Source organism: Sceloporus occidentalis, unplaced genomic scaffold, assembly GCF_023333645.1.
Source record: "Sceloporus occidentalis isolate IW3139 unplaced genomic scaffold, rSceOcc1.0.p SCAF_5, whole genome shotgun sequence".
Classification (NCBI taxonomy): domain Eukaryota; kingdom Metazoa; phylum Chordata; class Lepidosauria; order Squamata; family Phrynosomatidae; genus Sceloporus; species Sceloporus occidentalis.
This window is the reverse complement of record NW_028316985.1, coordinates 146861092-146878830: the sequence shown is the minus strand read 5'-3', so window position 1 is coordinate 146878830 and position 17739 is coordinate 146861092. Positions and strand designations below refer to the sequence as shown.

Genomic DNA, 17739 nt, shown 5'->3' with positions numbered 1-17739 from the left:
CCTTGTCCTAAGAACAGTTGCTTTCACAGTATTTAAAAACTGAAGGAAACATCAGAGTATATTATAAGAACACCATAATATTTTTTTCTACAGAACCATAAACAAATGGAGGTTCATTAGAAACATACATTGTATGGAAGGATCCTATGCAGCTGTGCATTCTTTCCTGCCTCTCACATGCTCAACCTACCTGATGCTGGGGGGCAGCCATGGCCATGGGAGATAGCTAGGCAGCAGCTGGATGTGTTGATCCAGCTGATAGGAACATGACGACATCTACATGAACATGGAGAATTATTTTTCTTTCCTGCAACTGGCTGCAAGAAAACAGCTGCCTGCTGCCTGGGTGTCCTGTGCCATCTTCTGGTCATTAAATCGTGTGGAGAGAGGTGCCTAGTCTTAGATAGGTAGTTGGTGTGGGGAACAGTCTTTTCAGATGGAGGTGCTGTATATGTCCAGATGCACAAACAAAATGTAATTTGCTATTATGCCTGTGCATACCACCAATAGGATTCTGACCATTCTGCTCTTTTCAGGATACTTTTCAAGACCAAAGCAATTATTCTTATTATGCTGATAATTAGTATTATCGTTTGTACAAAGTGTTTCTCTTGGCCATGACCTTCTTGGCCAGCATACCTACACTGGTATTGGTGGAAGTGATGCAGCGGCAGGTGTCATGGGCACTTTGGTGTTGGGGATCAGCACAGCTTAGGAAGTTATCTCTGTCATGAAAGAAAGCTTTCCTGTTGGCTGCCAATCTGCTCAGAAGCTGACAAGGCGGCTTCCGATGCTGCCACTGATCTCTAGTTCAGTGGTTCTCAAATTTTTCTTTCATGCATGATTCAAAGATTGTTGGGGAGTTTGGAAGACCACTTAAGAATTATTTTTTTTTGCTTTATCAATCAAAACACATATATAATGCACATTTTAATTAAAAAAAAAATCAACACCAGCCTCAAAGGTAACACCAGTGTTATACTATGAAAACCACAGGACCTCAGAAAGGCTGGTGACAAGGGCATCTTTAACATGCAAATTTGTAAAGAAAAATTAAAAGATTATACTGTTATAATTCACAGGCTGTTCAATAACTCAGCCCTGGTCAAAAGGACCTCACTCTCTGTCTCATCCATAAAAACAAGTGGCCTTCTTAAATACACCTGAATGAAAATTTGTGGGATACAGTCAGAGAACATCTGCTTTAGGTCTAGGACCAGTGTCCAAAATCATTGAACTACAGTGGCAATTACTTGCTATCAATGGGGGCAGGCATGACACTGAGAGCAACCTGGAAAAATGGCTGTTGATTACAGATGCTGCACTATGGCTGTATGCCCATCATACACTACATTTTCATGGCAATTGCTGCTTCAGTGTGGGAAAAGTTACTTAAAATTAGGGAATAAAAGAGCAGAGTACCTGTTCTGCCAAGATCTGCTGTTGCTGCTGTTGCTGTCGTTGTTCCCGCAGTAGAAACTGCTGTTTCTGCTGCTCCATCATATGAAGCTGAGCCCTTTGCTCAATCAGCATCTGCTTCATAATGGCTGCTTGAGGTTGGTTGCCCAAGAAAGTAGCATTGCCAGGGCTTGTACCCACATTACTGGAGCCAGGTGGTACAGTGGACTGCATGGGAGCTGTGGACCGAGACAATCCCACTGAGTGTTGTTCCTAGACAATGAAACAAACAAAAATTGTTTGATAATTTCCTCACTCTTTCCACTATGTACAATGTATCATTAAGGTGGCTTGCAAACAAGACAGTTTAAAAACAACTAAGTTTCTTAAACAACCTACTACTTTTTTTCTTTGTAATATTTAAAAATAATACAATACGAGCAGTACAGTATTTCCCCCCTTAGTTACAAATAAACCTATCCCTTTCCCAACCCTCCCACTATTAGTGTCAAAACTCTTACATCTGCAATTTTCGTTCTATTCCATTACATATTATTATACAGTGTGCCTGCATCATACGTGGGTGCATTATATGCTGCTTTCAGCAATTGCTGAAAGCAGCGACAGAAGAAGGGGCTCCATGTGAGGGAAGAAGTAATGGTGCGTGCACCCGTAGCATGTGCGCACTTCTGCGCCACCGCGAGCATGAGCCCCATTACTTCTAATGGGGCTCAAGCATACATGGAATTTCTTTTATGCAGAGGGTCCAGAACAGATCCCTCGCATAAAAGTGGGGACCACTGTAATAGTATTTATCTAGTTATTAATCCAAAATGTAACTTGATTGTTCAGTGGATTAAATTCACCATTACTTTGACCCATAAAAGTAACAAATGGCTTTCATATAATACCAAAATAGTCTTCTTTTATATCTCCTTGTGCTAGTCTTAACTTATAAGTCAACTTTTCTGACAGGGCTATAGTCCCTATTCTGTTTACCTAGTTCTTACTTAATAAATTTTCTAATTTACCCCCCACAATTTACAGTTTCTAGTCTCACTGCACATATGTAAGTGATATGAGTGATACTTTTAAATAGCAAAATGGCAGAACTGTAAGAAACTGATGCACTAGGGTAGGAACCATGCAGCCTTCCAATTGTTGTTGGACTGCAACTTCCAGCAGTCCTAGCCAGCATGGTCAAATATGAGTAATGCTAGGAGCTGTTATTCAGCAACACTGGAGGGCTTAACTTTGTCCATTTCAAGATATGCCATAAGATCACTAGAATACAGAGACATAGGCATGTTAGTCTGGAATATCAATATGCAAGGGGATCTTGTAGCACCTTTGAGACTAATTGTGTGAAAGAAGAGTACAGCGGCTACTGCATGCCATGACTGTCCCCAGAAAGGTGTGAGGAGTTCCAAAACCTGGGTGCCAAAATGAAGGTCTAGTCCAACATACACCCATGTCTGATAGTGGGGATATACTGTATAGAAAAGAACCTTATCAAAAGACTTCAACAGATGAGCAGGATTGTGTGGGACAACAAATGCTGGCAACAAATCCTTTATGGCAGCCTTTCTCAAACTTTTTACCCAGGAAAAACCCTTGAAATCATTTTCAAGTCTCAGGCAACTCGTACATTAAAATTATTATATTTACAGCTCATCCATATGTGTGTGTATGTGTTTGTGTATCAGAATCCCTTGCAGAACCCTAGCATTCCATGGAACCCTGGTTGAAAAAAAACCTGTTTTATAGTTTTAAAAGTAATAAGCAGCATATTGAACTGAGCTTGGAAGCCACCAGTAAGCCTGTAAAACTGCTATTCTAATTAAAATAATATGACCTGAGAAATCTGCCCTCGTAAAAACCCGAACTACAACAATTTGCACAAACTAAAGTTTTTGAACAGTTTTTTGTGTTAAAGGTTTCCATTCAAATACATTTTTACAAAATTCAGAAGATGCTGTCAAAGACTGGGAGCCTGTCTCTAAGTTGTGCTTGCTATAGGGATTAGCATCCCTGTGGTGAGCTTCTCAGCCACCTGCTGCATTGTTTAGAACAATTCCCTGTAGGCAAGGGGGGCCAGCATGCTGTGTGTTTCACTGTTTGGGAACCACATCAATGGTGTTTGCTTGATGGAGGAAGAAATTCATGGTGTGATGGCCAAACTCACGCAGGAAGTTGCTCACAGTCAGGGTTTGGGAAGCCAGCCAAGGGCTTGCCCATTGCTGTGGTGAGCTGATGGAGTGATAAGTGTAATGACACATACAGCTGTTTAAAACAGGCAAAAAGCAAGCAGGAGAGAATGAAGCATGGCCCACAATTATAGGAAGGGCAGGAGAACAAATCTCGGAAAGGAGGAAGGGAAATGAATAATACATACAGGGTACAGAAGCTGGGGCAACCTGAAATCTACCCAAGACCCCATGGGATTGCCAAGTTTGGGGTGCTCAAAATGTAAGTGGACCTCATGTTGCTTTTGATATCACAATTGTGGAAAATGTGATACTTTTAGGTCTACCTTGTATAAAGAGAGTCATATTGGAGAGCCCTGGCATGTTTTCCATGGGATACACAGTTCCTACCCTTGCTATTTGTATACAAACAGGTGAACTCTGAACAGTGAGCCTGGCAGCTTTTATCCCTCTTATGATTGTAGAATGAAATATAGAGATTCAAGAGGAATGGTACAGAGTTGATATAAACACATTTTCCTATTCTAGCCAAGTTCTTTACAACTTGAGTTTCGAACTGATTCCCTTTCTGTCTTCCTTTTCAATAGTTTTCATATGTGAACACAGATGAAGTGAGACAGCAAAACTGGATCATATGGCCCCAATCAATCAATGCACGTGGCCTTCTCATAATCTCAAGGCAAAGGGGATGGGAGTGGCCATTATGACATCTTCCAGGTAACAGAGAAATGTCCAGCATGGTGTAGTGGTTTGGGCATTGAACTATGAATCTGGAGACCAGGGTTCGAATCCCTTCTTAGTCATGAAAATTCATAGTCACCATAAATTAGAAATGACTTGAAAGCACACAGCAACACTTTAGCAACTTTGGGTTCATATGATCATGGCAGTTAAAGGCAACAGTCTTGATTCTATATTTATTTTTTACTCTATGTTGCATAACTCTATGCATACCTAGCAGAGGTGCTACAGAATCATTTTAGTGAATTGTGATGATGTGCATTGGGGCATGGGCTAAAATGTTCTGATGCACACCAAGTTCTATCAGTGCACATTGGCAGTTCCTAACCATTGTCTGGATGTACATCAGGAGTGTCCAATGCACATTGCTGCTTGGGTCCAAATGGCATCAAATCCAATGAACAATGGTCACTTTGCTGGTTTATCTACGTAATGTCATGGCAGCCTCTTGCCGAATGCAAATATTGTGATACAGCTTAATTCTCTTTCCCACAGATATAAGTCCACTTATGTTGATGTAAACCCCACAATGAATTCCAGCCAGTCAGCATAAAATGATTGCAAGAGTGCAAAACCCATGTAAGTGAATGCACAATCAGAAAAAGAAGGCAGAATTTATTGTGGACTAAAGAGGATATTCTTGCGTGTCCACCGGCATACCACTTTCCACTGCCCATCTCACACATTCCCTTGTGGTCCTTGCCCTTTACAGGGCTTGGTCAGGGGACTTGAAAGAGCATGAAAAAGAGAGAGGCGTGAAAGAAATCTTGTTAGCAGTGCTGAGCTATCTCCCAGTGTAGCTGATGGTGACTGTTATGCAGGAGAGATGTGCCAGGAATTCTCCCAGGAGATTAGAACTTAATTATAAGCAATGTGTGTGTGTTGGCGGGTGGGGGGAGGAAGTGTTGTAGGGAGGGCTGTGCCTTTTAGAGAGGGAAGGGAAAAAACCATCACTTTCTGCTCCTTCCCTCCCTTTTCCTCTACAAGATTCAAGTGAGACCTTGAGAGGCAACCCTTCAAGCTAAGAAGGCCCTGAGCACCAGCATCATCTCCTTAAGCTCCAGGTGGAGGTCTTAGACATGATACAGGATGTTGGGGTACATCCAGCCTCTCCTTAGAAATCCACCCACATCCTCATGCTCCCAGATTAAAGAAGCAGGTGTGTGATAACTAATTCTACCTTTGCACCGGCAGGTGGCATCCTGATCCTGATCCTTCTTGGTTCCATCAGCCAGGGCGGGTGACTGATTGCTGCCCAGGGCATTCTCTTTCCTCTTTCCCTCCTCCTCCTCCTCCTTTCCCTCCTCCTTCTTCCTCTCTCCCTCCCCCATGCTTGCAGATGGCTTAATCATGACTACTGTTCCCTCCTCCTCCTCCTCCCTCCCACCATCCCCCTTAGTACTTCTGGGATAATGCTGCTAACATAGAGCCAGGCAGTCAAGTGTTACAGCACAGACCAGGTAGCCTGGCAACTGAGAGCATAATACCGAACAGATGGTGTTCGTACAGCATGATGGACATCACACACGACAGCCTGAGACAATCCAGGAATTCCCGGGTGGTTTGAGGCCCTCTTTACACACACATACATACACACACCAAGCCCTGTTGGCTGCTTTGAGGATACTTTCCACTCTCTCCCTCCCTCCTTCCCAATATGACACTGAGCCACTAAACTGATTTCTTGTTTCTTCTGTTTTGCTAACCGCACTAAAAGGGGCAGCAGTCGGGTGGCATCTGAGGTGACAAACTGAGGGTTAAACTCAGGCTACTGTAAATTCATAAAATGGGAGAGGAAGGAGCCACTTGACAAAAACTTCCTCTCAGCTCATTCTGCTTTTTCACCCTTCCCCCCAAATTCTTCGTCAATGAAGGAAAATGTTTGCCTAGGGAGGACCCTTGAAGAATGGATAGCAGGTTGTGGTCTTCACCCAATGGGGGGTGGGTGGGTAAGGAAAGAACCCATGGCCTCCTAAATATTGTTGGACTGCATCTCACATCAGCCACAACTGGCATGCCTAAAGGTCAGGGACACCAGGAGATGTAGCCCCGCAATATTTGGAGTGTCACAGGTTTCTCCATCCCTGTCTTTCAAAACATACACACACACACACACACACACACACAGAGAGAGAGAGAGAGAGAGAGAGAGAGAGAGAGAGAGAGAGAGAGAAAGCATTTTGTGCCAAGGTGGGTATCCAGGTTATTTGTTCCCAACATGCTGTTATGGGAGAAGCTTTTTGAGAATTTTAAACAAAGCACGTGCAGAACACTTGAGAGGCTGAAGGACTGGCTGTGAGTCCTCTTGTATCTCACCCTCTTTCCCCCCAAAACAAAGAAAACAAGCAACTCTTCCCCCACTGGCAAGCGCTGCAGGCAGACACACCACAGCAGCAGCACCACCACCAGCAGCAGGAGGAGTAGCACACTGGCTCATCCTCCAAATTCAGTGTAATGCTGAGGGGACTCCTGACACTTCTTCCGCTGCTCTTTACTAATGAGCTCGGGAAGCTGAGACATACCCAGGCTGTCAAATTTCCAAATCCTGAACAATGCATAATCTGTGTCTGTGACGACAGGACTGAAGAGAATTAGCAGCAAAGCTGGAGGAAGAATAGGGTGTTGCTGCTTTCCCCCTCTCCAGGAGCAAGGGGGAGGAAGGGAAGGGAAAGGAAAGGAAAGGGGCCAATAATGCCATCACAATAGCTTTTCCAAAAAAAAAAAAAAAAAAAAAAAAAAAAAAAGCATTCATATTCTCAGACATGCAAACCTAACCTCAAGAAAGGTGAGTCTGGAGTCGTACTGAATAAACAATGGAATTATTTAACCTTTCAGCATGATCACCATCTCTCTCTCTCTCCCCAGGGCCTGTGCATGCACACAGACTCACCCACATACATGAGTATGTGGGTGAGTCTGTGTGCATACTCACACACACACAGAAAGAGATCTATGTGTCAGGAAATAGGATTTTCAGTGCTAAGGTCATTGTTGGTTGGTAGACATTACCTTGCATTCGCTGCAAGGAAAAAAAAAACCTTGGGCAAGCTTCCAGAGTTCTTCAAAGCCAAGCTTGGGGATCAGAAAAAGTGGTACGTGGCAGTACAGTGCACTGATGGTTGCCTAATGGAATACCTTTCTCTGCAGGAGTCTTTGCACAGCATTTAAATAACCTAGTAGGGAGTTCTATACATGAAGAGAATCTCAGCCACACCATGATTTCTGTATCAGCAGTCAACAGACAGTGTGGTGTAGTGATTTGAGTGTTGGATCAGGCTTCAATTCTTTGCTCAGACATGGAAACCCACTTGGTGACCTTGGGCGAGTAACACATTTTCAGCCCCAGAAAACTCCATGATGGGTCACCATAAATCAGAAATGACTTGAAGGCACACAAAAACAATAATAATTCTCAGGTGCCCTATAGGCAAATCTTTACAATCTCTTTGGGGTCAAAGGCACAGGGCTTCTTTAAAAAAAAAAATCGAGTTCAGATCCTTGCTTACCCATGGCTTTGCTGAATAAATACTCATATTGCACGTATGTGCAGGTTTGTGAAATGGTACAAAGAAATGCCAAACCAGCATCCAGATCAAAATGAGGTTTTTGTGCTTTTCCAATCACTTTTTGTTTCCCACCTGAATGGCACAATATAGAAATGAGAGAGAGTAAAGACCGAGAGAAGATTGATCATCAGTATAGGGCAGTCTGGGCCACACACAGCTGCTGTGACCATCACAACTGCAGAGACAGCTCATTTCTGGGCTCACCCATAATTTTTATCACAATACATTTGAGTTGGAACATTTGCTCCTCTTCAAAGCAGTACAGGCTGATCTGTGCAAATGCAATCTCAAGTGATGCTCACAGAAATACACTCATTGCTGAAGAGGCTGTGAGGTACACTATGGGCTAAGTCAGATTCAACTCAGCACTGACCTACAATAAACTCATAGTGCAGACAAAACTCTCCTTCCAAAATTGCAAAATTACACAGAATCTAGTATAGGGAAAGAATTCCCCACCCCAAAGAAACCCTTCACCATCCAAAAATTGAAAGCATCTTACATCAATATCCTAGTGGATTTATGAAGTAGACACTATAAACCTTCAAGTGACAGTCATTCAGATAGCCAAGCAATAATCAGCTGCCTGGAAAAGGATGAGCTATAAAACATGTATTAATGGAGGGTGCTCTACAGCAGTTATAAGACAGATGGCTGTTTTTCTAAGACTCATGAAAGCATTCACCTGGCTCTGGTCACAGCAACACAAATGTCCTGGGGTGATAGCAAACCCGATACCCAGCCTTTCATCTGTTATTCTAGATATACAGTGAAATCACAAGCTGGAGCCTTAGTCTGGATGTTTCTCTATTCTGGAATATGGCGACTAAAGAGACAAGAAGAAAACCTTTTCAATGGTGGCAATTTACCTTAGGGATGGCCTTTTAAAGGACTGCTAACTTCATGCCCATGTTGCTATCAATGAGATCACCAGTCAAAAATGTCTCTTTCCCTAGACTCTTAAGAACTATTAACATTACCATTTTTTCATTTACCACAGCTTCCAAATGTAGTACTGTCACTGTTTATTAATATACTGTGTGAACTTAAATGCTTTATTTTTATTATTTTGCATTTTTACACTGCTCTTTATAGTTTCGTGCTACTTTGTTTGCCATCTTAGGCACATAAATACATGTTGAAGGTGGAGGCAGTATGTAAATTAAATAAAAGAAACCTTCCTCACCAGTGAGCCAATCCATTCAAATGACTACCTTGTGCCATCATGTTGCTTTTTGGCAGGAAATGTCGGGAAACAAAATTTCCTATAATCAGCAGTAATGGGCTCTAAGACAACCAGTGACAATACAGCCAAGGAGGAGGTTTCACAGGAAACTTACAAGAACACCTTGCAATTAGATGAATAAATGAGGAAAAAGGACCATGAAAGGGAAGCCATATTAAAGCGCCCCAGTCTGTAGATAAGGTAATTCTAGACATTGCCCAGAAATAATAATGATGGTTAGGGAGTAATATGGATACCTGGAGAAACGCAGCTGCTAGAGACACTCAAAACTGTCAGAGCATGCAAAGAATATTAAGGTAGAAAGCCCACCAAAGATCAAAGAGAGGTCTTGAAAAAGCAGAAACCTGCCTTGTAAGCTCTTTGCTGTCATGAACGGGGAGAGTTCGCATCACCCATGCTGGCATCTTTACAAAAGGTTATAAAATGAGACCATTTAAACACTAGAGGGAAGACATTCATAGTCTCCCTTTGAAACTAGCTTAGGTGACAGGGATGGCGCTGTCTCCTGACAGGTTGTTTTGCCTTGTCTTGAAAATTAATTTCTGCTCTTAGCTGTGGCATCTCTGACACTGCACTTCCCTGAGCCCCATTTCTACACCACCTTTGTCATTTTAAAGCAGGAAGGGTTTAATCCATTTCAGCTCAGCACCTGAGGGTTCCCCATGCCACCAAAACCATGTGTCCTGCAGGCTGAGAAAGAGAGAGAGAGAGAGAGAGAGACAGACAGACAGACAGACAGACAGACACCCACACATACACACAGAGACCATGAGTATGTAAGAGAAGGAAGAAGAAAAGGAAGAGGGGAGTGGAGATGGAGAAGAAAAGAGTGGGAGGCAGAAAAGATACTGAAGTTGTGTTCCACTGCTCCAGAAACATGATATTAAACTCATATCTAGTGAGCAGATATAGCAAGGGGGTAGGTATCCATAGTTCCCCTCACACCATCCTTTATTATTATTATTATTTTTTAAAAAATATGTTGCCGGAAGCAAAAAAATCTCCCAATGAAATAAACATAATGCCTGTCATCCTGCTGGAAATCTATGAATTACCAACCAACTTACAATTTCACTGTTTGGAAATGTTGCACTGTGTGATGATCGTATTCCCAAAAGGGGAACATTGTGGTGGCTATGCTATGGGGAGCATTGCACTCCCCATGGTCAATATGAAATTGGGGGAATTGCATAACAGTACAGTATTTTTCAGAACAGGCTGCCCTTATGCAGTGACAGCACAAGGAGAGGGTAGCAAGACTCCCCAATAGAGCCATGTGGAAATGTTAATCCAGAATGGAGGGCAGTGGAAAGTTATGCGTGGCCTGTGCCCAGCCAGAAAAATGCTCCCACATTTTGCAGTGTCCAATTGTGGGGTGGGAGCCCCCACTATGGATCAGGACATCTTGTGTGGTGCCCAGTTACACATTATTGCAATTCTACAACATGATTGTTTATGTATTGTGACACTGACATAGCTCTTCATAAAGCTACGCATCTCAGCCCTTGACGCAGGATGTTAGCCACAGTTTCACTGGATGGGTTTATGGCGGGAAATAAATAATCATTTATTACTGATACCTTTGCTTGCTTTCTAGGAGTGAAGTGGTTTTCAGGGTAAAGGGATTGTTACTATGGGAAAACTATGATATGAATGCATCATTTAATTAAAATTGCTAAGAACCATTTCTTTCCCCTGCAAAGCAAATGCTTTAGCATAAAGCCTAAAGGACCCAAAGTTTTGAGAAAGTTTCTGATTAATTCTATTTTTGCTACCAACTGTTTTGAAATCATCTAAAAGGAAAAATTCAGTGGGTTTTGACAAGCCACTGTCACTATGGGATGTGGAATTCTGGGAGTTGCTGTCTAAAAAAGTAACTTTCCCAATCTCTTGGGTGAAATCCTATCGAAAAGGAGTGGGCTGTGGCCCTCCACATGTTGTTCTCATCATCTATCACTCTTGGCAATGCTGACTAGAGCTGACACAAACTGAAGTTCAATAACATCTGGAGGGCCATGGGTTCCCTGCCCCTGCTACTGACCTTCCTTGCAGGATCGCTTAAGATATGTATGTGACATACCTTGAAATTTCCAACAAATGCTGTCACTGTGCACATCACAGCTTGCCACAGGTATCCCTTGTGGCCCTCATTGCACAGAGTAAGAGCTTAGACATTTGAGGTTTCTTTGCTCCCCATTTGATCCCTTCAATGTTTTAAACGTGCCCTTCTCTTTGCCTGTCCTTTCAGTTTCTTTCTCCTGCTGGGTTTTAAAACAACTGACTGTCCTCAAAGAACATGAGAATCCCAAGAGAGGCATCACCTGCAGAAATCAAGAAAAGCAGCAGCCATTCCAGAGTCCAGTCAGCTTGTCTTGGTCAGATGCAGCCTGCCAAAGCATAACCTAGTTGCTTTATGAATCAAGCCTTTTAACCCATCTCTCTCTCATTCTCTCTCTGTGCTGCTGTTTTCTATGCCTCTGCTTTTGGGGAAGGAGGTGGAAGGGGAAATTGCAGCTGTTCCTGGCAAAGCTGCTTTGCAAAGGCTTTCTCCTGTTTGACTGCCACCCCAAATTCTCCACCTACTCCCCTCTTCCTGGCCCAATGAAGTCATTAAGCTAAAGATTGCATAACTGATGCATAGGCCTATCTTGTGTTATACTGGGAGATGGGCCAACCGCTTCCATTTATAGACAAAAGTGCCATCCATCAGCCAAATGAAACCTTTTGTGGCAGCCACCACGGGGGTGGGGAGGGGAGATGGGGAGGCAGAAAGGAGAGGGATCAGAGGACAAGCTGTGTTGTGACATCACTGGGAGCTCTCCCCCCACTCCGTCCTCCACCACTCTCAAATGCGCAAATGCCTTCTGTGGCAGAAGCCTGCAACGAAACTAAATATAGTTCACAAAGACACTCTTATTGAACGGCTGTTCCGCCTGCCCTGCCCTGCCCTCCCCCTCCCTCCCTGGGCCTTGAACTTCACTGCAGCCATAGTCCTCCATCATATTATATCATCAATCAAGCTAATGCTAATCAGATCAATAAGAATATATTCTCCTCTAGTGCTTTGCTTTGCTTTCCTTTCCTTTCTCTTACAAATCTAAAGATTTAAAATAAATCAAACTAGCCTCCAATGCCCCTGAAAAGTAATGCCTTTAAAAATGAGGAGGGGGGATACTCAAGCTCCAATGCCACCAGTACATTATAAAGATTTTTGAGCCTCATACAAAGTTTGCCTCTGGCCAATTTACACACGCAGGTACATTGGCTGACATGGCAACATTTGTCAACAATTCACAAGCAGACATTCCCATTTCAAATGACTGTGTCTGAGGGGATGAAAATGTATGTGGCATTCCAGTCCTGGTACATCTAATACTACAGTTTCCATGGAGTGAAAAGGAGTGGTCGCCCGCCTTGCCGGGCAGGCCGCTTTGCTGCCAGGAGCTGCGGCAACGCTCGCCCGAGCATGCTGCTGGGGCGATCCCTCTGCCCCGATTGGTCACGCGGGGTGGAAGGGGCGGGCCCTTCCGCTCCGCGCCGCTCTAGGCAGGGCAGAGGGCAACTCGGTGGTGGGGAGTTCCGGTCCTCCAGGGCAGCTCATTGGTTGAGCTGTCCTGGAGGAGGAGTCTCCTCACCCACGTGATGGGCCGGGGCCAGGGCCTATATATAGGCCACGCGGACTGGCCTCGGCGCCATTCTTAGATCGGCTCTCCCACCCTCCCTTCCTAGGGTTTGCGGGTTTAGTCACAACTTTGGGGTGGCAGCATAGGCCATGGATCTGGTTGGTGTGGTACCAGGGCTAAGGAGCACTGGTTTGGGAGTCATTCGGGACCCGGGGGCGAGCAGGGCATGCGCTGTGGCCATTGTGGGGGGCCACAATGCGGGAGCGCCTCCCAGTGACTAGGGGCTTAGAGAATAAGTGAGCGCCTGGTGTCATGGCGGCCAGTTGGTGTTCCTTAGCCCTTAGGTCATCCCAACGCCTGGCGGTTACCAGGCATTATGCTTATCAAACAACCAGGGGGTTGTTCGATATCTCAGATCCTGACCTTATGCTTTTGGCCAACCCTACCAATTGTTTGCTGTTGTTAATAAAGTTGTGGCCTTTCTTCCAGCTTAGTCTTATGTGGTCTTTTGCAGTGGCCTCCCAGGCAATGTATGTGAACACACACAACATGTACACCCACAGTCATATCCAGCCATAAGAATATTCTTTAGCTCTTTGTGAAAGACTATCATGTTGTGTAAAGGGTGGCTCTTGAAAGTCAGGTGGCTGAGGGGTTAATATAGATTAAAATTTAGAAAGGCTACTTTTTGGGGGATCATATCTCCCAATATCTCCGAACTGGCATAGCCACTGGCAATGTGAGCTATGAGGTATAGTTCAAAAATACCTTTCCAGGCTCCTATTTCTGCAGTCTGATTGCTGCAATCTGTGCAAAAGTCTGACTGGTAGCTGAGTTCAAAACTGGCAAACAGTCCCTGCATATTTTAAGCACTGGAAGAGAATCAGTTGTGCAGAGAATAATCCTAATAACCACAACTACAGTATAATAATCAGAACTGGTATTAAAGATGCAAGCAAGAAGGCAGACCATTGCTCCTGACACCAGCACAAGATGATGCTTCCGTGGTTGCACTCCTGCTAATTCTTCCACCAAGTCAAAACTAAGCCTTTGTAGCACACTTCCACCTGCCCTACCTACTACAGAATGATGTTGTCAGCTGTGCTTAGAAAGCAACCATTCTGAGACTTGGAGAAAGAATTGTGGAGCTGTCTTTGCTCCCAATACATAATACCACCCCCAAGAGCTAGTATGGTATAGAGGTTTGAGCATTGGACTACAACTCCAAAGACCAGGGTTCGAATCCTATCTCAGCTATGGAAACTCACTGGTGACCTTGGGCAACTTACACAGTCTCAGCTTCAGAGGAAGAAAAAGCAAGTCTTCTCTGAACAAACCTTCCCAAGAAAATCCTGTGATAGGTTTGTCTTAGAATTGCCAATGACCTGAAGGTACACAACAACATTACATTTTGATCTGAGTGGTGCAGGTGCCAACTCAATAATGTCTTCATAGCTATTTTATCCTCCAGTCAACAGCATATTAATTTCTAAGATAAAATATATGGCTAATGCAAGTCTGTAGTTTTAGCTGGATTTTCTGTCTTTGCAATGCTCTCTAAGTATTCTGTGTTTGTGCAAGTTGTTATTTTGAAGAATTCTGTAACTTGTTATGCATTAGTAGATTAGTTTCCTTTAACCAACATTTCTAAAATAAGATCATGCTAGGCTTGCCTTTATATTACAATCATAGTCCTAGGCTGTGTCTGCACTGCAGAAATAATTCAGGTTAACACAACTTTAATTGCCATGGCTCAATGCTATGGAATTCTGGGTACTGTAGTTTTGTGAGACATTTAGCCATCTCTGTCAAAGAGCTCAACAAATTACAGTTTCCAGAATTTCACAGCACTGAGCCTTTACAGTTAAAGTTGTGTCAAATTGGATTATTTCTGCAGTGTGGATGCAGCCCTGGACAACTACAACTCCCACAAAAACCCAAGACTTTGGGGCAGTTTGGAGAAGCCCATAGTTTCATTAACAGGATCCTGACCTGCCTCTCAGGACAGAAGCTATGAACCCACCGTCATACAGAAAAACCCTGGAATAATAATGACCTGTTGTACCCCCATCTCCTGTTATGTAGCCACAAATGCAATGCTTTATGAACACAATACTATTATAGTGTAGTTTAGATTCCAGTTTCTCTGGAACAGTTACTAATGTATTTTCAAGCAAAATATTATTGATGTTTCCACATTTTGCTCTGGTAGAAAATAATCTGCTCTAACTCTGTGCTTTTGCTTTCCCTTGAAAACATCCCTACTAATAGTTTTCCAATGTTGGCACCCATTTCAGATTACAGGGACCCATAAAACAGGCTTTTTTCCTTTCTATTATTATGGTGTTCCATTTACCCAGCCGGGTGAATTATTATAAGTCCCTTCTAGACTTCCTTCTTAAAGAAAGAAATAATATCCAAGGGCAGTGAGTGGATTTTTACCCTACTTTGCACTGCTGAGAGCAGAAACAGGCTCTGCTAAGTGTCAACTGCTTTGCCTATTTACTTTGTCCTCCAGCTCAAGGGAAGGAAGAGCTTTAAATCTACATACAATCTCTTTCTCTGGGCCCCTGGTTGCCATGGTCTTGTCATGCAGTATCTCTGGGAACAAGATTCCTCTGACATTTGACACAAGACCTCTGGATGCAGCCAATTTGTTTTGTTTTAACCTCCCTCTCCCTTCAATTCAACTCCACATATATTCAATGCAAGTATTCCTGCAGCTATTTCCTATCTCACAAACAGAACCTGATAGGGAATAATTTCTATTCAAGTTTTTATTTACAATTGCAGCATTTTTTTTAAAAAGAGTGTGAATCTATCTATCTATCTGCCGCCTTGATCCCTGGAAAGGCGGGATAGAAATAAAACTTTTATTATTTATTATATTTATCTATCTATCTAGTCATTCTTTTTTTAAAAGCTCATATATGTGAGATTGGATACATACCAATCGCTACCTTAATGCAAATCCATAAAACATTTTGTGTCAGCATAGCAGTGACACTCCATCAACCTCATGTACTTGCATAAATGGTTAAGGTCAAGGATGAACTAACTTTCAACTAAAGGTGCTATGGATCAAAATTAATTTTCTTTGCTTCTGTTACTAAATGAATGAAATGTTCTCAGATAAAAAGCTTTCCTAGGCTGCAGGTAGTAGTGGAGAAAGTTTTAGAAGCTTGTCTCTGCATGTTCAGAATCCAGTGGCTTTTACTTTTCTCTTGTAAATGACAGTCCGGTTGAGAATATACATAAAGGGGAGGGGGGGATATGTGACCTATGGGTGGCTGTAACCTGCCAAAACCACAAGCATGGCATTATGATCCCACTTTAACTGCCATGGCAACATCCTGTGGGATCTTCAGATTTGTAGTGTGGTGAGGCACTAGAGCTCTTTGGATGAAAATTCTAAGAAAATTTTAAACAGCAAATCCCAGGATTCCACAGCATGGAATCATGGCAGTCAAAGTGAAATCATATGCTGTAACTGTGTATTATGAATGAATGGGTCCCTGGTTTCAGAAAAAAAAAGTACGAACATCAAATGGTATCCCTCCACAATTGTCACCCTTGCATAGATACTCATTGCAATAATTGTTAACCAGAGTCAGCACCAGATTTAGCCTCAGCAAAGTGTCCTTAAGTGGACCTAGTCCAACATCAACAGACAGCTTCAGGAGGCTTACCTAAATTTGCATAGTGCTACTGCTTTTCCATGTGGGCAGCAACAGTTCGTACTCCAGTGCCCTGGAGTGATGCTATACTGGAAGACTACTGTAGGAAGATTATCACACGGGGCTTTTTCCAGCTTTGTAGGGTTATTCTATTGTTCTTGAGCAAGAACGATACAATTGCAATATTAAAACACTTAGTTTTACACATGGGTTGCAATAACTCTTCATTAACGATTCAAGAGTGGCAAATAGCACAATTGATTTCCACACGTCAGGCAGCATCTAGCATTTGTTTATCATTCTTGAGAGATATTTACCAACCTTTTTGTTGATGGAATTTGTGAGCCTCAGAAAACATTTCGTTAGGATAGGAACTGTGAGAGGGTGGAAAACTTGTTAATCTCTCACTGCTTACTTAACCCTCCTGTGTGACACAGGAAGCATTTCTGCCAAACTATACTCTGGGGGAATGCCTGGATGGATTGACCAATTGTCTATATATCGCTATTGAATCATAATTGCTTTTCATACATTCTGCAACAGCGTAAATGAATTGTGATCGCCAAGCCATTCACGCTTTTTTATCGTTAATGGGTTATTCCAGTAGCACGACACTTCGAGGACATTACAAGAATAATAGGAGGATGACGTCGTGTGAAAATCTTAATCCAGATAACGCAAGAATGACAGTAACAATACACTTCCTTAACGCTTTTTACCCTGTGTGATGATTTTCTCTGTCATGAAAATGACAGCTGCCTTCAGGAGCCTGGTGCTGTTGCCATATTGAGGGTAACATTCACTGTGACATTTATGTGTGAAACACCCGTTTCAGATCAAACAGACAGAGCATTCATATCACTAGAGATCACAGCAAATGCAACACATTTTAATGGAAGCAGTTCACAGATATGGCTGTGAGGCACTTAAGTGAGAAGTCATTAAGAACATGATCCAGCTCAGATAAGCCCATTTGAGTCTCATTGATTTCAGTGGGAGGGAATTTAGGGACATGCTTAACTTTCTCAATGAAAATCAATATGGTACTTTGACTGGATTGTGACCCCAGGATATCAAGTTGTCTTTGTGCATGTCTGAATCAGTCTTTAGACTGCACTTTCAAATATCAACAAACTAATGCAAAGGGGAAGCCTGTAGATTTTAACTAGAGTTTCTGGGTCTGTTTTTATCAATGAACTGTGGCATGCATTCATTAAAATCACCAAGAAAACCAGGAGATAAATGTCAGGTGTACTACTGAAACTAGAGTTAATAATTAAT

The 17739-nt window shown here is 42.8% G+C and overlaps 1 protein-coding gene across 1 annotated transcript in view; it reads right to left on the bottom strand.

Annotated features, from left to right (window-relative positions):
• MAML3 (mastermind like transcriptional coactivator 3) overlaps positions 1-17739 on the bottom strand; it is a 384133-nt gene that overhangs the window by 13189 nt on the left and 353205 nt on the right. The window contains exon 3 of the mRNA XM_089525771.1: positions 1423-1671. Coding sequence (XP_089381897.1) covers positions 1423-1671 — 249 coding nt within the window. The remainder of the gene's footprint in view (positions 1-1422; positions 1672-17739) is intronic.